A 23,421-nucleotide genomic window follows, 5' to 3' on the forward strand; every position below is an offset into this window, starting at 1 on the left:
CTATTCTGCATATTGGTGTAGCTCTGAAAACACACTTAGCCAAAAGGCAGGCTGCAGGTCGGTTTTATAAATGCATTTTAGGACAACAAGAGCTAACTGGCCTCCAAAAATCACCTTTCTTCGACAGTAACATGCTGTCCCAGGGCTTCACCATGTGTGGGGGGGCACCCAGCTCCTTCCAGAAAACAACACAAGGTGAAATCCAGGAGCAGCAGTCCCCACCTGCTCTGGGACATCAGCTAACCACCCATCAGGGGCTGCTGGAAGCAGCTTTCCCCAGGGGCTAGTTATCCAGTAATTGTGTATGGCAGGGTGTTCCCAACATCCCTGCAGAACAGCTGGCACAGCAGTGTCAGCAGCAGGACTCGCCTGACTGATGGCTTGATGTGAAGTGTCAGCTACAATACTCACAACACCTTAAGGATTCCGGCACGTACACAGGTGTAAAACCACCCTTTTTACATCAATGCCACATTGTTCTGGCACCTGCAGCACTTGTATCTGACAGCTGTTTGCAGCTCAGGCCTGTGTGGCTTTACTTTGGAGTAACAGGCACAATTAAACCAGTGGCACGCTAGCTAGCTTGACATTAAAAGAAACCACTAGTAAGCTGTAGTTCTCTAATGAGCATCTCATTCCACCCAAGAAAGCTTGATTTTGTGGTATTTAAAAAACAAGAAAGGCCACCAGCTTACATTGAACACGGGGGGAACGTGCAGATTTGAAGGCAGAGGGGGTGGATGTACTGTGGTTCCAGAACTGCTTCCTGCCAGTTCAGGATCAGGGTGTAACTGAAGTCAAGGAAGCTGGAAGGCAGCATTCGAGTATCTTCCATTTCCTTTCAAATAAGCAATCTACAGTCTGAGCTTTTTCATCTTTTAACTATGTGATGTGTTGCCCAAATACAAATTCAGAGAAGTTCCTGTGCTGCACTCAGCTCCCACTCAAAGGAAGCGAAGCAAAAACAAGCGACATAAATCTTTAAAACATGTAGGTGGTTCTGCTTATTGCCCCTTCCTCCCTTTCTGCCCTGCAATGCTCCTCTACTGCTACTTCCTGCATCAAGACTCCAAAATCCACCTACGCTGACAGTGGACGGGGAAGAGGTAGCGATGGCAATCTCAGGGGAAACACAAAAGGCTCGCAGTAAATCTTCTCTGCAAGAGAAATACAAGTCCTCTGTACTCCATGCACCGTCCAGCCCTATGCTCTGACCACCACTCGGGCATCTGGCCTTGCACTGTCAAGAAAATCTGTTCTGAAACAGCTAACAAGGAGGTAGAAGAATGCATCTATTTGTAAGTTCTCATGAAAGGGGAGGTGATAGAGGGTTTTTTTTAAAATACTTTCAAGGAAAAAAACAAAGCCAGAGAATACATGAAATATCAGTTTTGACTGACAGTGAGTGAAATTTCACAATAAAAATATGCTATTTTTTTATTATTTTAGAGCCAAGGAGCCACAGAGCAAAATTACTGTAGTTGCACATGGCACTTCCACCCATTTGTCTCTTTTTGGCATGTCCCTTCTGGTCTTTCCCTGCTGGAGGAAGAACTGACTGCATGAGCTAATGTTACAGGATTTAACACAAGAGAGCATCTCCTCTTGCAACAGAGTCATCATTACAATGCCTGGTACAGAACCACACAAGGGATCTGCAACAAAAACCAGGATGGACAGATTTCTCATTAGAGGTAGAGAAGGAAAGAAACCAAACCTTCCCTTGCCTACCATCATTTCAGGGCTCTGTTTGGAGCTGGGTAAAAAAAAAAAACAACCAGCATCTCCACAGAACAGTACTAACAACTGCTGCTACAGCAAGACAGGAGAACCAAAGGAGTTGCCACAGTGCCAGGGAATGTGAAGAGAGATTCAGTAAGAGTATCTGCCTGAATCATTAGCAGAGCATTTACACTCAGCCTGTACCAAGAAAAAAGCCCACTACAAGCAGCCATCCTTCTATTGGTGAAAAAACAGCATGAACAGGAGAGAAAAGAAAGGAAGGAAAAGATCATATTTGGCAAAAGCAACCAAAAAGGAGATTTTTACCTGCAAACTATTTCAACTCAAAAGGTATCACATCTCAGCCTTGCTGCCTAGTGCTTCCTGCTAATGGGAAAATGCAAATTTGTCCCATTCCCTGATAGCAAGCATTGTCTTGCAGCCAAGGTAAACAAGCAGAAGGGAAGGGAAAAACTACTCACTGTTAGCCCCAGGATACTAAGCCCTAGGATATCTGGAATACCAAGCACAACAACAAGGGGTTCCCCAAAACTGAGAAGCCAGTTTGAGTTGCATCTACTAGCAATTCTCTACAAATTCATTTCTTTGGTAAAAGTGAGTACTATCATCCATCTCTTCCAATTCTCTTGTTGGGTCATGGACAAGTTTATCAATAGCAAAGCAGCAGAGCCCTTTCCTGGCCAGCGCCACAGCAGAATTGCTCACTTCAAGTTAATGAAACCACACTGCTTAAGCATGCACAAATAATTAACACAGTTTAATTACAACCTGGAAGATGCCCACCCCATTTTTAGGGAGTAGACCTGCCAGTGCTTTGCCTCATGACAGGGCAGAACCCCCTAAGCCATGCTTTTAACTGGAGCTAGAGACACTCTAAAATCATGACATGATCGTCTAATGCTAAGCTAATAAACTGTCAAGCACACAAATTAGGGCTTATCACCACAGTGGAGTTTAAATATTTAAAAACCCAAGTAACAGCCCATCTCTCCTCTGTTTCAGCCAGGAGACAATTTCATATTTGCAAAAAAAACCCCTCAGGTTAAAAGAAACCCAACACAGTCACTCAGAGCTTTCTGTGCTCCAACCAGGGCTCATATCTAAGCCAGATCAAGTTGCTGAGGCCCTTGCCCAGTTCAGCTCTCCCAGTCTGCAAGGACAGGGACTCCATAGCCTGACTAATTACCTGTGCCATTGCATGGCCACTCTCCTTGGCAAAGAACTTTTTCCTTATGGAGTCAACATTTTTCCTATCCTTTCCCTTTGTCATTTAAAAATCTACAGCTACTACATTCTGACTACTTTTACTTTCCCCTTCACTTAACTTTTGAGAAAGCTTTTTTTTTTTTTTTAAATGCCACTGAAAATTTCAAAATCACCCAACATTCAACTGAGAGTTACAGCTCCAAGATCTTGTTCTGGAATCCTTCCCTGTCTGCAGCATTTGTGGCTGAATCCCCAACCTACTGAGCTATTCATTGCCTTAAAACCTCCCAAACCTTCTAATCTTACTCCTGTAAATTCACATATTTATTTCTATGACTTTAGACAAACATACTATTTCATGGATTTTCATTCACTGATGCTCTACTTCCATTTTCTTATCCCTTTCCTCACCCTCAATAACTTCAATATGCAAAAATCAACCTGATTTAGATAAATCATAGGAGACAAGAGAAAACCAGAAGAAATCTTTGAAACTGTGATAGTAGGTTAGGTTTGGTAATTCTGTTAGTGGTAAACAAAAACATGAATTTTACAATGCTTAATAAAGAGTCAAAGCTACTGGTGAAGAATCAATTTCAATTGCCATTACAATATCATCCTTAAAATTAATATAAACCATAAAAATCATAAAGAATATAGACCAAATGCAATAAAAACTGAACAAAATACTGCAAGAAACAGAAGGAACAATCAGCAGGTGAAAGGACAGGACTGAAGATACTAAGAGAGCCAAGATCCAAAAAGTGAATTCTCTTGCTTTCTAAAGAAGCATTTTCAGAGGAACTGGTTTGACATTTAAGAAGCAAGACAGCTACTGCTATGGCAATATGCAACAGCCCCTGCTTTAAAAACAACAAAAGACAGAGATGGTACAGGAAGATGTGAGGACTAAGGCAACTCAAACCGTGCCCTTTTGTTTCATGGCATGAAATAATGCATTTTCTTTTCAAATTGTCACACACTGGTACGAGGTTACCACGCTATCACAGCACGGAGACAAAACAAGATTAGATCCACAAGCTGTTCTTAGAACATAACCAAGTGGGTAATAAGTTTCTGCTCTCAAATATGAAATCAGTCATTGTGACTTCATCTGTAGGGCAAGCTTTTTCTATTAAGAAACTCTGAATGGTTCAGTGTGCAGCAGAGGCCAATAACTCTGGACTGCCCCAGTGCATTTCAGTATCATGGTAGGATGACAGAAGACATGTTACAGCTGACTCTTTCAAGATCAGGCCAGAAAGAACAAGGGCATTTTCAATAATAAACTGTCACCTCAGCTTTACTCAAAATACTTTATAAGAAAGAAGCCCACTGCGCACAGACTACACAAAAATTATCCCCCAAGGGGAGAAGAAAGAGAGACAAAATTGTCCAACAACAGTCCCAGTGACTCCCACAGCAACCAATTTCTGAAGTTGTTTTAACAGGCGCTGGAGAGAACCTCTTTAGAAAGGGCAAAAAGGCAATGGAGCAGAAGAGGCGGAAAAAGAAAGGGAAGCTCCCTACAGACTGAGCTCTCCAGCACATGCCTGCACTTAGGTTTTCAGAAGAAAAACCACTGCAGTGTTTCCCAAGGATGGCACTTACTTCCTGACAGTACTGGAGAATCCCTTCTTTTGTCCCAATGCAGGTCTTGGTGCCAGAGGGGTCCGATTCCCACTTGCCGTTCTGCACATTCATGTGCATGTTGAGTTTGCCACAGAACATGGCAATTTGAGGCTCTGCCAGCAACCCAGCATTTCCATCAGCAGGCACCTGGAAGGAGAAGGAAAAAAAGTTTTAACTTCACATCTGTCATTTCAGTCCATCCAAAGCAGGAAGAGCTCAAGCAAGACTGAAACAAACTCTAGACTCAACCACCCATGGCAGGAAAGGCTGAAATTTTTGACTCAGGCAGATTTGAGAAATATAAGGTGGAGTCTTCATAGAAATCCAGATTACAATAGTGTAACACAGATTTTAAATCTGTAATCAAGCTATTTTGTGGCCCAAAACTGTCTTCTTACCCATGAGGGCTAAACACAGAATAATGAACACAGCTGAAGCACAATTACAGAAGTTTAATTTTTTAAACATACGTGGTGTACTGGGCGCGGAAGGGTCCACTAACAACTAAACTAAAAAAGTAACAAGTTTTCCCCAGGAGTTTCATAAAAACTCCACAGTGTGTCTTTTTTCAAGCCCCTCTGTAGTTCATCTATGTGTTGAGCAAACAGGTAAGAGACAAGTCAACAGTTCTCCACTGCCCCTCCAAAGACGGGTCCATTGCATTCAAGGTATAGCAGAAGATGCATTTAGGGTTAAAGATCTATTTTTAACTTTTAAGCCTTCAGCTAGAAGGCTTTTCAAGAGGAAAATTAAAAACATTTTGAAACTTCATGATCAACTGAAGAAACAGAATGACAGTATTACAGGAAGTATGCAAACCCCCTGTATTAGTTCCCCTAATCTTTGTTTAGAGAAACGCAAAAAAGACTCCATGAATTTTATACACCTACAGTAATAATTGAAAAAAAAAAAAAAAAAAAGTCACACTAAGAAACACTGCAGGAGTGAACATCTAACTACCCACTGGATTAGCATTGGAAGTGTAAATGCCACAATCAACACAAGTATTTCATTAATTTTGGAGGGTTTTTTTAGAGAAAGGAGAGAATATTTATTTTCCTTCCTTCTTTAAGATGCTAATATGTTAGTACAACTTGGCTTTAAAAACCAAAAAAGCAGGAACACCTCAACCGGCAGAGATTTCCCTTTACTATCTCAATTCCTCTTCTCCTGTGAAACTAGTAAGCTCTGTACAATTTAAGTCAACCATCACTGGCCTTCCACTGGGTAACTGGAGAATTTTCCAATAACTATGATGACACCTTGTCTGGCTTGCCTTGATCAGCAAAACTATCACATGCTTACTCACTCTAATGTCTTCAGAAACTCTGGAGAGCAACACAAACGTGACATATCTATAACAATCTACAAAAAAAAAAATCCTCCAAATAAATGATTTTATTTTTCCTTACAGATGCAACATAACCCTATCAAAATTTCAGTAAAACCAGAAATGAGTCATTCCACAGGTGATGTGTGAATGTGAACTCTATTCCAGTTGGCTCCTCCAACTGAGATGTCTATTAAATTAATAAAGCACACAGCAGTCACACTGCAGCAGATTCTAAAATTTTTTTCACTTCAAATCATAAGTTGTAAATTTACTGAGAACTTTCCTCGTGCTTTTATAGCAGGGAGTTTTTTGATATTTTTTTTTCTAGCTAGAAAGGCAGATGGGGGGGGGGAAGTGCTATCAATTTAACTCTAACAAACACAACCACCTGTGACTGTCTACTTAAAATCTCATTCCCTTCAGAAAAGCCATGACATCTCCCAGCTTAATGAAATTACCAGAGCAAGTCACAATCACATTTAGCCTTCTATATTTTGAGTTGACAGGGCCATACTAATGACCTGCTCAGCACAGCACTTCATCTTATTGATTAGGACAGCTAAATGTTTCTAATCATAAAGAAATACGGGAGCAATTAACAGACACTGTAGACCAAACTCAAGCATTCAGACCATAGAATCAAAGAATCATTTAGGTTGAGTAAGACTTTTAAGATTATTGAGTCCAACTGTAAACCCAACACTGTCAAGCTAAACCAAAATAAAACCCAAAAATAAAAGATAAAATTTAGCTGAGACAACAACTAATTTCAAGAGAGGTCTCTACGCTGCACACGTTCCTCAGAATGTAAAACCTAATGAATTATTACTGATTTTAAGAGACATCCAACAGCAGTTTGGTCACAAACAACAGTATTTGGGGGGAGGGGTGGGGAAATGTAGCACTTCTTTTAAAACACATACACTTACAAACATGAAAAACAACTCAAAAAGAGGCAGTAGACTGAAATGTTACTAAAACCAGATGCTGTGATAAGCAATTTATCCCATGCATATTGTCATAATATTTTAAACACATTGAATGAATGAATGAATCCCTGGTTACATCACAGGTATATCCATCTAAATACATGAGCTGGTGACAAATTTTATATATCACTCAAGTTTTCTTCATAGTCAATGGTTTAATTAATTTATGTTCACCCTCTCACAAGAAAAAGTATCTGCATTACAATGCAATTAAATATAATCTAGAGCACCAATCTACACAGATAACCAGCTTCTATACAGCAATGCTGAACAACATAGAGCCACAGTCCAGTTTGTTACAATAATGCCTATAGTGGCAAATCCCTCCTTGACTAATCCTAAAGCTCTCAGGCAGATTAGCCTCCTGAAGAATAACTCATGCGACACAAATTCCATTCACAGCAACTATTTGTTTTATTAGTATTCTCCAAAAGTAAAAACTCCAAGCATATTAACGGAACTGTAATCACATATTATTTCATCTACTTCGCATATGACCTCGAAGAAGTAGCATGTGTTTTTTTTTTTCCTGCCCCTTGGCAAATCATTAAGTAACAGACCAATTAGCACAGCATCTCAAGGTAACTCCAAAGGATATGCTCAGGTTTTCTCGGGATATCCAGTTTTCAAAGATCAGGTAAGAACACTACTCATCACTTCCACAAGACATCCAGATCAGAAATCTATTTCTACAATGGGAATTACCTAAATTTGAAAAATGGCAACTATGGGATTCTGAAAAAAAATTACCTCGGTTATACACTACTCGCAACTCTGTGTAAATTCATTATTTTAACATGTCACAAGACATCCAAGGACCAGCCTAACATCTTTTCATACAGGAAAAAAAAATCATTAACTTTCCGAAGTGTAGTGAGGGTACAAGTTCCAAAAGAAAGGCTCCATGGCTGTGGTAAAGCTCAATGCCGATATCAGGGTTTCCCTTAAAGGATTCCAGAATTTCAGAGGCCTGTCTTCCACCCTCAAGGCTCATTTCACATCCAGTTGTGAAGTTTCCTTCTTCTGAACAGCTAAAAGCTGAAATGCTTAAAATACTATTTTAAAGAAATTTAAAACACCTTTCAAGGACAGGTTTTCAGTATTTTGCATACTCTCAAAGAAAAAGCATGTGGGGATACTAAAAGAAAAAGTCCAATCAACACTAGACTGGAATCAGAAGAGAACTCCATAAGACGAAGCCTATTAGGTATATAACTGCTTTGGATATTGAAAGAAGAGGGACATAATCCAGCTGTTTTCCCCTCAGATTGGTCCATTTAGGACAAAACAAGGCCAGTTCTGGCAAAGCTACCTAAATGATACTGTTTAATTACTGGAGCCTATCTTTGAAAATAGGTGGTTTTGTTTTGAGAAGGAAAACAGTCATTAAACGAATGTTGACTTACATACAATACAGAAAAAAAAAATAAGAAAACATGCCAGCATTAAAAGACTAAGATGAAGGAAATCTGTTTCCTTCCCCTGTTAAGATGCAGTAGTACAGAGATGCTTCTGCCTTCCTGTCTTCCAGGCCTGGCAATTTAGCACACCTGCTTGAGGAAAGATTCAAAGGGTCTTTATGCATCACTGCACTCCACGTCCACACGACATGATGGATGCTATTTATACCATTTCTGAGACATTCATAAAGGATTTTAGTAGAGTACAGAAGACTGAAAGAAGTTTATCTCATAACAAAACTAAAATAAGGAACACTTTACATTAACAAAAAAGCGTGTGGAGTTTTTTAGCTCACTACCATTCCATCTTAAGATCAAAAGGCCTTTTCCTATGAAACACCATCATTTTAAGACAAAGCAGAGCTGTCTCCCCATCCACTCTCTCTGACATTGCTTTGTGCAGTTACAAAAGCAATTAGTGTATTTGCTAATAGCTCTCCATAATCCCTATTTTGCCAGCAAGTGTTGCCTTTTTTTCACAACTCAGGTTATATTCAGAAAACAAAGGCTGCAAGGTTTTACCCTCAAGAGGTTTTCCATCAAGGAACCAAAGTAACTCAGCTTCACTCCAGATAGCTCTGCTGTTAACTTATAATTAAGGACTACAACATATTATGGAAATAAGCATCAGACCTTGCATGTGCTGTTATTAAATGCTGAAACATCAAAAACCATTTCCCAGAAGTCCTTACAACAGCTCTTATGATTTAGGTTGCTTTATTCTGCAAACACTAACCTGAAGCCCTTTTCATAAGCCTTCAAAGTGTATTTAATTTGTATTAATTGCTTCATCTGCAATTACTTCTGAGGAGAAGACAGTCAATAACAACCTCCATATCTACAACTTGCTCAAAACAAATGCTCTCTTTGTTTTAGATTATTAAAATAATCCCTCCCTGCTTTCCATTTTTAATGCTAACACCAAATCCAGACCTTCAACCAGAAAGTCAGAGACTACAATTTAAAGGTTTAACAACATCTGCTGGCAGTAAAAGTGAAAAGGAAGTTCAAATAATGTGAAGAATTAAGCATATCCAAGTAACACATCACCCTTCCAATCCACAGCTGTGCTTCCTCCAAACTTTTATACCATATTTGGGTTGAAATTTGAGGTTTCTAATTAACTAAAGCAGCACCAAATTGCATGCAGAGCAGTTTGCTTCCTCTATGACTATCAACAGAATAAAAGAAATTCCGTCTTTGAAGTAGGGCCACTCATAACTGTTTTTTCCTATAAAGAACACAGTAAAAATTAAATGAGTATAAACAGACTCTCTGCTTGCCTTACACATTCAGGAGCAAAACGTGATACAGATCTTTTCCCCAGTGGAAAGATTAAGTTTATTCCACTGGACTACACTCTGCTGCTCCCTACAAATGAAGGTCACTTCTCAATTCCAAAAGCCTGTGGTTCAAACTAGGCAAACGCCTTGAAAATACAGGCTTGTGTCACCAGACACAAATCTGTGGCTTCCTGCCCACTGGTTAACCACCAACTTTGGCAGACTGTATTCTGTTATACTCTGATGTAGACTTCATGTTTAAGCCATAAAACACTCTTCTCCTCCTAGCTTTATTAGGAATCTACACAGAACACAAATGCTTTAAAGACTATTTATATTTTAAAACCTGCTCATGTAGATACACCATAAAAAAAAAACTCTTCCTTTTTTATAAATGCAATCAGGACTCAAAAAAAAAAAAAAAAAAAGGGAGGAAATATCAATTTATTGTCTCCCCACAACTTTAAGATGGCTGTTGGTCAAAACCAAGGAAAATTTTCCATCTCCTTACTTCTCCCTAGAGATGAACACTGTCACAAGAGTAAGAGGTTGTCAAAATCAACATGAATAATTTAAAAACAGTGTTTTATTGTATAATGTTCATATAGAAACAGCAGTGGCAATTACTGTTGTCAACAGCCTAGAAAAATAGGTCAGAAAAACATTTTACTGATTGCTCAATAAAATTGCTCCCTCTGGAAGACAAATGTTTCTGGCAACCAGTAAAAAACTACAGGAAACCCTGGGCAGACCCATATCTCCTTTACAGAAAGCCATCATCCAAAATTTTTTTGAGAAACAGGTTACATTGAAAAGCTTCTGGAAAACTGGAGATGTTTACTTGCCCTGACTATAACCTATTTAACCCAAGTGCAAATAAATACCTGTGTCCTGTCCTACTTCATATGATGCCAAAAGGCACCACAATAGCATAGTGCCCACATCTCCACAGCAGCTCAAGGATCACTTGCTCCACAAACAAATTAAAAGCAAGTCTGTCTTCCAGCCTGTAGAGGAAGCAACACTACTCTCAAAACTGTCTCCTGACAGTCAACCATCCTCCTCACCCACACCCTTCACAAGGTCATGAGGCACATATTGCATTTATTCCATAAGTCTCAGTTTTAGTGCTTCCCTCAGGTCATGTTCCAAAAACTAGCAGAATGCCACCCAAACCCAGCACCAGGCATTTGTCTACTCTAGATCATAAGTATCAGAACCAAACCAAAAATATGCCAGGACTAAGCACTGAGTTCACAAGGCTCTCTCATGGAGCAACTGGGAGGCAAAGGCTCCCCTTCCCAAAGACCTGAGCGAACCAGCAACCAAGTGCTTTACAAGAGGTATTTGCAAGACTTGAGCAGAAATGCTGCTGTAGTGACTGTAACAAAGAGCAGACCTGCGTATGCACATGTGAACACACACCTGAGAGAGGAGGGATTTCCCTGCCTAGGGCTCCTGGAAACACCAGCAAGCAATGAAGAGGACCACAAGAACAGCAGAAGTGCAACTTGTGTACAGAACTGACTAATAATCATAGAATATTCTGAGTTGGAAGGGACCCACAGGGATCAGAGTCCAACTCCTAAGTGAATGGCCCATACGGGGATCAAACCCATCACCTTAGTGTTATTAGCAGCATGCTCTAACCAACTGAGCTAATCTCAGGGTCCTGTCCAGCTTCATCATGCAAACATTTCCCTGCTTCCTGGGAAAGTGACTAAAAACTAAAACTTACCTACAAAAATCAACATCCCTATTTATATATATGGCTATAAATGCAAGGAAGTATCGTGGGGGAGTGTCCTAGCAAGTCAGAGAAGGCAGATCTTTGCATCAGCTACATGAACATAACAAAAATACATTTGTCTATAACTAAGTGCAGTGTCAAGAATTTTCTACCTACCGCCAACACTACGGAGCCTCCTACCAGCAACATGTCTGCTTCCAAAAAAACCACCTAAAAGCCACACTCCCTCAACCTCCAAGCAGAGTGTCCTAATTTAAGAAGATGTGAAGGTGTTTGAATGTGTTCAGAGGAGGACAAAGATGGTGAAAGGGCTGGAAGGAAGGTTACCCCATGAGGAGCAGCTGAGGACGCTGGGCTTATCTAGTTTGGAGAAAAGAAGGCTGAGGAAGCTTTCAACAGCTTCCTAAGGAGGGAAGTGGAGAGGGAGGGGCTGAGCTCTTCTCCCTGGGATCCAGTGATGGGACACATGGGAACGGTTCAATGCTCTGCCAGGAGAGGTTCAGACTGGAGACTAGGAAGCATTTCTTTGCCAAGAGGGTGCTCAACCACTGGAACAGGCTTCCTGGAGAGGTGGTCAATGCCCCAAACCTGTCAGAGGCAACTGGGCAACGTCCTTAGCAACAGACTGTAACTTGGTGAGCCCTGAACTGGTCAGGCAGCTGGACTAGCTGGACTGTAGCTCCCTTCCAGCTGAAATACTCTGTTCTATTCTAAGATCTAAAGTCACTTTGGTCACACAGCAGCACAAGCAGTTTGGTGTGTGTGATGATGTGCATCAGTAAAGGTGAGGGGCACAACTCACACCCAATCAAAGGTATCTTTCAGAGTCATCTTAAGAGCCCACAGTCAAATTTACAGATCTCGCAGTGAGCTATCTATATAAAGAGTAACTGAAAACCTTCACACCAACCAGGTCTCCCCAGCCTGTATGTACCCCCACATGGTTTAGTCCCATTTATTATCAAAATTATTATAAAAACTGCCATTTTGGTTAGAGAGAAAAATTACAACAAGTAGGTTGACCAAAATTATCCAGAACTGGAATGACTTTTAGGAAGCATTAAATCTAGTGCAGCACCAACTAGCCATTAACATGGGGGGCAGAGGGGGGCAAAAGAAAATCAAGATTTTACAAGCTGAATAAAAGTGCATTAAGAAGATGGAAATTAAAAAAAAAAAAAAAAAGCTCATCTTGCTTCAAAGCCATTCATTTAGATTTTGAAATAGGCTTTGGTCATTTACATGTGTTGACTAATAGCAGTAGGATAAACAAGAAACAGACAAATAAAAAACAATCCTGTCAGAATTAATGATCTTCTATTCATCTGAAATAAAAAAGGAAACAAAAGATGAAATCCAGTAAGCATGCAAGTTTGACAAAATAAGTGTTTAATGATACCAAGAAATATGACAAGTGTTATGATTTCTTCTGGTACATATGCAGAAATGTTATGATTCTGCATTTAAATCTTATCACCTGCAAGGCTATCACTACTCCAAAACAAACATAAGACTCTGTTTTACAGAACAAATTAAGGTTTTGCCCCAAAATAAATCATAATAAACCACCTAATTCCAGCACTGTATTTTCTATTCCAACACTCAGAGCCCCTATCACTTACTTTATCTTAAATACATTAAGTAGAGGAAAAGAAGAGCATATTTCACAGCAATGCAATGGACTACAGAACTATTCCAAGCTCCATAATAACTTCTGGAGTCCTATCATACCCATGAAACTGCTGCAAAACTGAAACTACAAGGGGAGAGCAAGTATTAAAAAAAGCCCTAAATAAGGTCTAGTTTGCATTTATATTAAAACACCTTTTTTTTGTTGCACAAGGGTAACCAATTTTGATGTAAGTTATATTTTAAACTTATTTCAATGCATATGTACCTGGGAAGGATGTGAAAAGGAAAATTACTACATGCAGAGACAGATTCAATACCGTGAATCAAATTTAAATTATATCTATTCAGTCAAATATTGAAGAACAGTCCTAGTTCAATGAATTTGATAGACAGGTTAACACTTGAGCAATGTCAGCTTCCCAAATGAACTTTATCCCTCAAATGTCAGTGCTTGGCAATTCACTGACTTATTTTTAAACAGAATAGCAGTCTCCAGTTTTCAGGAACTAATTTGAAGTAGCTGATGACTTTAAGATAGCTTCACATCTCATTCATCACATTTCCAGCACCATGCTTAAACACCTCACGAAAGAAGACTTCTTCTGTATAGTATCCTCACTCCTTTTTTATGCTATTTATTTTTCAACTTTTCCTGATAAAATTGGACTGTAAAAGGATAGTTTGTAAGATTTGAAGGATGTTTACATCTTACCTCCACTCCAAAAATTTTATTAGTATTCAATCTCTCACAGAATTTTATCTTTATCATTCAATCACAGATTGGCCTGGCTTGGAAGAGACCTTAAAGATCCAGTTCCAATCACCAGGGACACCTTCCACTAGACCAGGCTACTCAGAGCTCCATCCAACCTAGCCTTGAACACTGCCAGGATGGGGCAGCCACAGCTTCTCTGGGCAACCTGTGCCAGGGCCTCACCACGCTCATAGGGCAGAATCCCCTCCCTCCCCTGCTGCCCACACTGCTTTGGATGCAGCCCAGGACACGGGGGGTTTCTGGGCTCCCAGTGCACATGGCTGGGTCATGTCCAGCCTCTCACCCACCAGCACCACCAAGTCCTTCTCAGCAGGGCTGTTCTGGATCTGTTCACCCCCAGCCTGGATTGGTACCAGGGGTTGCCCTGACCCAAGTGCAGCACCAGCACTTGGTCTTATTAAACCTCATGAGATTTCCATAGGCCTATTTCTCAAAATTCCCTGGTCCCTCTGGATGGCATCCCATCCTTCATGTGTGTCACTGCACCACTCAGCTTGGTGTCATCAGCAAATCTGCTGAGGGTGCACTTGATCCCTATGTCATTAGTGAAGATATTAAATAACACTGGTGCCAGTACAGACTCCTGAGGGACATCACTTGTCATTGATGTGCATCGGGACTCTGAACTGTTGACCAACACCCCCTGGATGTGACCATCCAACCACCTTATCCATCTAACAGTCCACCCATCGAATTTACATCAAATTTCTCTCCAATTTAGAGAGAAGGATGTTGTGGGGGACATGTGAAAGGCCTTACAGAAAACCAGATAAATGACATCTGTAGCCCTTCCCTTGTCCACTGATGTTGTAACTCCATCACAGGCCACTGGGCTGGTCAGGCAGGACTTGCCCTTGGTGAAGCTGGGCTGTCTGTCTCAAAGCACCTCCCTGTCCTCCATGTGCCTCAGCACAGCTTCTAGAAGGATCTCTAGAAGCATTCTGAAGGAGGAAGAAAGGAAAAAAGGAAATAACTTACCTATATTACCTCTTCAGCGCTCTTATCATTCTTTTTAGATCCATATGGACAAATCAGCAGACTTTGTTTACAGTACAGTCCCAGAACAGACAACAATATGATTTCAAACACCTCTGTTTAGGTGTTTGGACTTGTAACTTTCTAAATGAATAAATAAATACTAATAATAACTTTAAAAAAACAGTACAAAAACCACAATGCCAAAGCTGCACTTCCAAACATGACTCTTGTATGACTAATTTATTACAAAGTGCTAACATCCTGTATTTTTGACAATATACTAATTAGACAAAGTGAGTTAAAGTATAGAAGGCACATGAGTTTTCCTGAAACAAACTTGCTTGCAAAAGATATACTGGATTTTCCAGAGTCGTAAAATCCTGTAGGCTTGCCTCATTTTCCTGTTGTAGAAAGACAACACTAAATGACTGAACTAATTACTCAAAACCTACAGAATTATTACTGCAGTGGAGAAATGATACAATGCATTTTGTAAGCTCCACCAAGAAGGAACCTGTTCAGCAGATTTTTCCTGTGTTTCAGTCTGAACGAATACTTCTCTACCAGAGCAAAATTCACCACAGCCAGAACTGAAATTTAGCTTGTGAAACAAGACTTCCACCCTGCACCAACTGGAATTTAAAGGAAGCTCAGAGGTGGGTATTTTATTCTTGTTATTATTTATTTTGCATAGAGTTCACTATCCACTCTCAGGACAGAGGCACCATCTACCCTGGTAAAGCAACTCTTCCACAGACCACATTGCTTATGTTCTCCTTCAAATGATGTAGAATGGAATCGTCCTCTGCTGCCACTGGGCTGAGCCACAAACATCTGAAAAGAGCCATGTGAGAAGTCTGATGTAATTCACTAGTTTTAACATGAAGTGTCTCGGCTATTTTGCACCATGACAGCACTCCACATGTGTGCCAAAGGTCCCTCTCATCTTCATTCAATGCAGAACCATTCTCTGCTCAGGCAGGGAGTCTGTGACTCAACCTTCTCTGCAAGCTGCCCAACTAGTTGGCTTGCTAAAATTATTATTATTATTATATTAATAAAAATAACAACTTCCCAATTTCATTCCACAAACAATGTGGAGATGAATTAACAAGATATTTCTAGCATGCGCTGACTTTAACCATTAAGTGTTTGGCAAGATGAGAACTTGCTGACTGCTACGAGGAAGAGCATGTCCAGAAGATCCTTCCTGAAATATTTATACTACCCAAAATGCCAACATGTCTCTAATTAGACAGTCCTTTTTTTAGCACACAAAAACACCAATATGAGCAAGCCAGAAGGAACTAATCTGTCAACATCAGGATTAAACAGTGTAACACGTTACATGGATTCCTTTCAAGGCATGCACAGAAGCCTGATACTAGTTGCCACATGATACAGTCAAAGAGATGGTTGACAGATTTTGATTCATCCTGAGCTGAACTGAAGATCCAGTTCTCCAATTCTTCCTCTGTAAAAATGTACAAAATTTAACATCTTCACAAGAGAAAAAATGTGATAAGGAACTTAATACAGCATTACTAGACATCCCATGCTGAAACACATCCTGCTCTGGATCTGGTTTTAGGGTACTTGAGTCACCTGTTACTAAAAATAAAACACCACACCCAAACCTTACTGTTCCATTAGACTTAAGCTATTTTCATATCACTGTGCACCCAGCTGCTCTTTTTTGAGCAGCTACTCCATGTCCACAAGCTCTTTTCATAACAGTCATGTCCTTTCAAAAGAAAGTCTAGCCATCAACCTCTGATGCTATGTCCAACTCTCCTGGTCTCCAAGATGAAGCCATTTCTCCATCTCTCTGCTTTCTGGCTCTAGCACACAGAGACAGTTTGTTTAATTTCATCCACCAGAGCAAAAACAAGTCCATCATTATTGCATACATAAAATATTAATAATAAAACCCTAAGTAATAAAGAAACAGACCTTCAGAAGGGCTTAACAGGAAAAAGAGGATTCTTCAGTTTGGGGAAGAATTAAAACATTCCATCACTCTCTCAACTGGGCATATTTCAAGTTTCACCTCTACAGTTTGCGTTCTGCACGTTCTGCATTCTGTACATTCTGCATGTACATTCTGCACTCTGTACATTCTGCATGTACAGATCAAGTGCTACTGCACTACATACACCATACACATGACCTTCATGACATGGTGCTAAGGCTCAAAACCAAGAACTTCTTCCTTTCCAGGACTTAAAACAAGAAACAAGAGTAAGGAAAAATAACCAGCAAATGGAGACAGAGTGAAGCCCTCACAGAAACAAGCCAGCACCTTTGTTTTCAGCAGGCTGGGCAACAGTAACATGTGATGAGCCCCAGCACCAATTCTCCCCTCAGCAGGGATCACTCAACAGGTTTATACACACCCTCTGCACAATCATGACAGACATACAAGAGTAAACCAAAGGAGTTACTGGCTTGACCACACAAGCCAGTTGTTCTATAGAACACGACTCTCCAGCTTGAAAAACCAAGCAAACCACCCAAACCTGGACTTAGAGGAATTAATTCAGCCTCAAATAAATCTCCAATGACACAATAATCGGAAAGATAATTATGATAAGCCTATGACTTTCCAAAATCCATCATGCAATTCAAGAAAAAACAACAGGAAGTAAAGCAACTAATAATGCAGGAAGCATTATGGACAAGAGGAAAAAACTGCAAGCCACACTGCCCTATACATGAAGGCCAACGCTACAGAAGTACACTAAGTTTTCTGATTAATTTCAATTTTCAAACCCTACCTGAGGTACCTTACATTAGTTCTCCCCCAAGAAAGTTTTCATCTGAATTCTTCCACAGACAGCCTTTAGCAAAAGCTTTACTGATTTTAATGTTTGGCATGTTAACTGAAGAGACAGCAGAGTACCCTGTTTACATTCTCACTCTTTCCTGTTCACAATTTCCATTACCACCATGGGTTCTGGATTTCTGATCTTACTGAGCACTATGGAGTACCTCAATCGTTGCTTAGGTCTGGGGGGTAGAGACTAGATCCTGCAAATCCAAGAACTTTCTTCTTGTTACTGTTCTTATAATAATTTTCTAATAATACAGAAGTAGGTACCTCATGCAAGTTTAGTTACGAAAAACATTGAAACATGAGAAAAATTGTGCCAGACAACTCTTGCTCTTCCATGGGAAGACATGATGTTACTGTAGTTAGCAGAATCTTGCACAAACATCCCATGTTCAGAAAAGGATAGAGAAAGTAACTCACTGAAGAGGTAAATTAGAAACCAAAAATTCAGAATACAAGTTTCTGGGTTTTTTTAACTATCTTAAAGGTTCTGAGAGTCCTCTGCTAGGTCCATTCACTAACAGCAGCTGCTCTCCATCTTGACAAACAGTGAGAGCAGAAGAGAGATACACAAAATACAATTGATTTGAAGGCTCATGAGAAGTAATGCATTCAAAAGCAGTGTCCTTAAAGACTGTATTTCAAATTCATACTAATTGAATTTAACATACTTCCATGAAAGAGGTTCAGATGAAATTGGAGGCACTTTCAGATCCTCAAATGATGCAGACAAATGAGATTATTCATTTTTAACTATTGTTGTCAGATACAAGAGAACTGACCCAAATAAGATGACATAATTAAGATGAAGTGCTGTTTCCTTACCAATAAGTAGACTAAAATCACCACAGGTCATTAAGTATTAAAAAACCCCAAAGCATTAGCCCTCTTCTAAGTGGGGAAAAAAATCCTCCAGTTCCTTTAATCATGTTGGAACTCATACTTGAAAAACAAGCATTTTTTGTTTTAAATACCTCCATTGTATTATTGCTGTTTAGAACACATAAATGCTTCAAACAGTGACTCACGTTTGGGGATTTTTTATTTGTCTTTTAAATGAATAATCTGGAAGATTAATAGGTCATCTTGCTTTTCAAAACTCATCAGTTGTAGCATCCTGATAAACCATCACAAAAGAGGAAACAATACTATGCTTTCCTACTTCCTGCTTGTTGTTTTATCGAGATGCAATAAAAACGAGTTGTACCATGAAAGAAGCCACACACGCTCCAACAGTGGAGGGGAAGAAAAGTCTTTATTTGGTTACTGAGCCTGGTGCTCTACTACAGAACACTAATGATGTGCAGGGAGTACAAGGAAGCCTTATTTCCACACACTAATAGAGAAACAACCATGATGGTTGCCAGCTTTTATTTAAGACTAGCTGGGTCACAGTGTGCAGTGAGAGCAGAAATAACATATATTTTACTTCCCTTGATGCAACATCCAAGGAGTCTAAGCACGGATGCTGACCCCTCATCGTGAATTCGACCAGAGTATTACAAGTGGAGCACAAGCTCCACAGAAGCTGCACATGATCCAAACACTACAGAGCAGCAACACAGAACAGTTTATTTCTCCTCCAGTTCTCCTCACAGATTTATTTGCAGATATTAAAAACTGCTTATGACCTACACTGACAAAAGTTGCCCCAAGCTGCAACAAAGCCTCTTCTTTGGATGTTTCTTCCTCTTCTGACAGAATATGCACTCTGCAAGCTGTACACATTCATTTTCACACTCAATCTCAGAACAAGTAACCTTTAATACCAAGATGTCTTAGATAACTAGGTTTCATTTCACTAGTTATCCTGAGAGGCTGAAAGAAACTGTACCACTGAAAACATAGCACAAAATACAGCTGATATCAGGTATTACCTTAATACCCTGCTCTTATTCCATGTACAGGCTAAGGTAATCTAAGGCAACCTACAGATGCCTTCCTATTCCTACCTTCAAAAGACTCCCTTCACATTTTCCTGTCATTTCCAGTCCTGTTGTGCTGCTGAAAGTAGCAAAAGCCACGCCATGGTAACTGGCAGAATTCCCTGAACATGTCACAGCAAAGTAAAAAGATGACCTGAAAGCACATCACAGAGCTGAAAGGTCCAAGTAGGGATGCCTCCATCTTCATGTGAGCCTTAAGACCATCTCAAGCACTACCTTCATACAGAAAGACATCAAGAATTACTTAATGCACTGGAGATTAGGGTCCTTTTCCTTGCAGCTGGCAACCACCAGCTTCCAGCAAGAGAGAGGCCAGACAGTGATATAAGCAAACAGCCTTCCCCCAACTCTCCCCTTCCCGTCCATGAGTTCAGGAACGTGGGCACAGTTCCTATCATTTGCCAAGATGTCAGGAGTGTTCAGTTTAAAACACTGCAGGAGCCACAGCAGAACAGTGTTCAGCTCCAGAAGCCCTGGAAACCTTCAGGAGAGGACACAGCAGATCCCTTACTTGTGTCTGGCCTGAGCTTAGCCTAGGTAAGCATTCCACATCACACTCAGCCTGCAGGGATGAGGCACTCACACAGTGCAGGACCCCAAACTGAGGGTTTACAGAAAAGAAAGCAATTCCTAGTATTGCACTCCCAGCATGTACATGAATACCAATGGGACTTTACTGATGGTATAGCTCTGTATCAGCACATCACCCTCAATCACACTACTCTGAAAACTGAGTGATTTATACGAGTCCCTCAACTCATTCCAACCAACAGCATAGTTTTCCCATTTAATGACATGGCCACACGACCTTCCCTACTCACTCTCCAGGGTCAGCCTACATTGTGTGGTTCTTCCCTCTCCTAACACAATAGAGAATATCATCCATTCACACCAGCACTGCTTTTACTTGCATGGTTAGAACCATAAGTAGAGTTGAAGTTGCTTCAAGAGTATCGTCAGAAGAACATATACTTAGTTTAAGATGCATTTTTATTTTCTTTTGCTACATAAAGGCAGAAAATAAGCATCAAATCTATACTAACAACGAGCTCATCCCAGGCTCCAAAGACTACTGGTAAATTGTCACATAGGGATTTTTCTTCCTCTAACCATCTCTTGACCTTGGCAAACATCTGTTCACCTTACTGATTTGCAAATGCAAACTGCTGTGAGAATTTTAGTTCTTTTACAATGTCTCAGCTTTTAACAGGAAAACCACAGTTACTGCTTTCCCTACACATTCACAGTGAATTGTATTCCATACCCATGCTTTTCAACATCTTGATAAATCTTCAGAATATGTTTGCTTGACAAGTTTAGAGTCTACAACATATATTTCTTTCCACATTGAATAGAAGAATAAATGCATGTTTGTTTTAAATGTCAAGCCATCAGTTCTTAGCCTTTTCAAACAAGTAGGGGGGTTTATAGCATTTTTCTGATGTTTGCAAGGTTTTGGAGCAGTCATGTTATCAGACCTTTTTGGCGTGTTTTCACAGGACTTGCAAACCTCTCTTCCTCACACAGACACTACATTCTGTCTCCAGCTCAGGCAACTTTCCTATTTTTAAGATACGAGCTGTCAAAACATGCATCTACCCACTCTTGATTCAAAACTTTTTATTAAAATCTGTCAAAAGCAATTAGCCTGAATAAACAGACACTACAAATCCATTTCAGTGATCACACAACAGATGCGTATGATTATACACACAGCAACATCTGAAGCACTAAAAAACTGTTTTATCTCCTGCAGTAGGGCTTTCATGAAATAACAAGGTACAGAACAGTAACACAAAGATGTTTTCAGACACAGCTACAAGGGAAGGTCAAAACCACCATGAAGTTTCTTTTCTAAGTTCAGGACCATTTAGGTCACTGGTCAAGTCCTTCTGCATTGAAACATAAAAAGCTTTATTAAGGAATGTCCAAACAACCTTCTGAACCACTGAAAAGCCATCACTGCCATTGAAGAGGAGACCGAATTAAAGACCTGTAAGAGTGCAAATCATACTTTCTGCGTTTGTGCATTACCAAAGTATGCTGAAAATCTAGGTCAGAGCTGTAAGGTGGACAGACCTAGAAATGCTCCTACATTCAGATTCCCCAGAAGGACGACTTTCCTGCTCCCCCAAAACAACATTATATTTTACTAGAAAAATTAGGTAGTCATTTTTAAAAGTCCAGATAGCACAAAGTACAGGCCCACTGCAGAGGGTGGTGCCATGGTGGGCAGGACACAATGACTGTTTAAAATAATCAGTGTTTTAGCACAATGTTGGCATCACTTTACTCCAAACACATCACTGAGAATGGCAAAAACTTCAAACACAGGGACTGAAAAATCTGAGAAAAATACTTCTGTACTTGGGGAAATTGAAGTGTTACTGTATATTTAACTGCTTCCAAAGTCTGTCAGAAAAAAGAAAATAATCAGAGCTGTGATGCAATTTACTATTGCTAAAATTTGATGTGAAACACACTTGAGAGTTAACAGTAAATTCTTAGGAAAGCAAATACCTCAAATCAATTCTGTTTACCAAATAGCTTTTTCAGACCGCCATTTGAGCACTCCTTGCCTCATTCTTTATTCTACTGAAAACAGCACATGGCTACAAAACCTGCCTTGTGCCAGTTGCCATTCAGTCTTTCACAAATCACAGGTCTCCAACACAATAAACTCAGGCATTTACTCTTGGAAGGGATCAGTGTTACATGCCTGATGTTTTCATTCTGAACATGCACTGGCAAATTTTTTACAGTATCATGTAAAAAAATGTACATGTGCAAAGGCAAGGTAAGTTGTTCTTCCTCTCTCTTTGCCCAGGCCAGTTCACAAGGGATGGAAAGTGGATCCTTCTATCACAACAGGACGTTTCTTTTCTTGACATTAGTAAAATGGGATAAGTTGTAATAAAAATATACCCTATAACAACAGGTCCCTTCAGAAAAAACACAATTCTGGCCCTTCTCAGAGAACAAATACAGTAAGAAAGAGAGTGACATGACTGAGGGGATGCCAAAGGAGGGGAAGGAGAAGGGAAAGTACTCCCTCTTTTTCCCCCTTTTAGCCCACTCCACCTGCAATGCAGGACTTACCCAGACAGTTCTGCTGACTCTCGAAAGGTGAAAATTAAAAAAGCATTTGCTATTCATCCATCCCAAATACTGCATTCAATTTTGGAAACCATTCACAAAGACAGTATCAAATGTCTACCAAGCTTCAAGGAATAAAAAAATAAATCAAGACCTCAAGAACCAGTTTCAGGAACTCTAACTGGACTTCATGGCACAAAAGGTTCATTTACAGTCCATACAATTTTATTTTTTTCAAATCAACCTTCACAATTGAGAGATCAGAAAGGAACATGACATTTTCATCAATACTGACATGTTTCTGCATTAATTCAACTATCAAAGCTGTCCTTAATACAATCAACCAAAATAACTTCCTTCCCAAAACTGAGCATCTCATTTTCACAAACTCACCAAGGCCAGGAGATTAAATCCAGCTTGACACTGCCAGCAATTAAATCCTTGTGCTTCAAAGTTTTAAGAGAAAGCACAGCACATACGGGAGCTCTACCAAAGGCCCAAACAAAAGATTTTACTAAAAATGTTCAGTTATTTTCTTGGATATATACTCTCCCTCTACATCCTTCTTAGCTCATTTAAGAAAATTAGTTACTTTAATAACAAAACTAAAGAATCGAAAGCAGTATTACTCCTTATAAAAACCAGAATACTGGGCAGGGAAGAGGGGAGGAGAAGAGTTAGACAAAAAGAAAAAAAAAAAAGATACAATCTTTTGTTTTTCCTGCACAAACAAGACTGCCATAACGTATACAACTCCATCCCATA

At 39.9% G+C, this 23,421-nt stretch overlaps 1 protein-coding gene across 4 annotated transcripts in view; it reads right to left on the minus strand.

The window, feature by feature from the left end:
* APP (amyloid beta precursor protein) overlaps positions 1-23,421 on the minus strand; it is a 204,243-nt gene that overhangs the window by 158,404 nt on the left and 22,418 nt on the right. For all 4 annotated transcript variants that reach the window (XM_064644010.1, XM_064644008.1, XM_064644009.1 and 1 more), the window contains exon 2: positions 4,561-4,728. In XM_064644010.1, coding sequence (XP_064500080.1) covers positions 4,561-4,728 — 168 coding nt within the window. The remainder of the gene's footprint in view (positions 1-4,560; positions 4,729-23,421) is intronic.

The sequence above is a fragment of the Pseudopipra pipra genome, chromosome 2, assembly GCF_036250125.1.
Source record: "Pseudopipra pipra isolate bDixPip1 chromosome 2, bDixPip1.hap1, whole genome shotgun sequence".
NCBI lineage: Eukaryota > Metazoa > Chordata > Aves > Passeriformes > Pipridae > Pseudopipra > Pseudopipra pipra.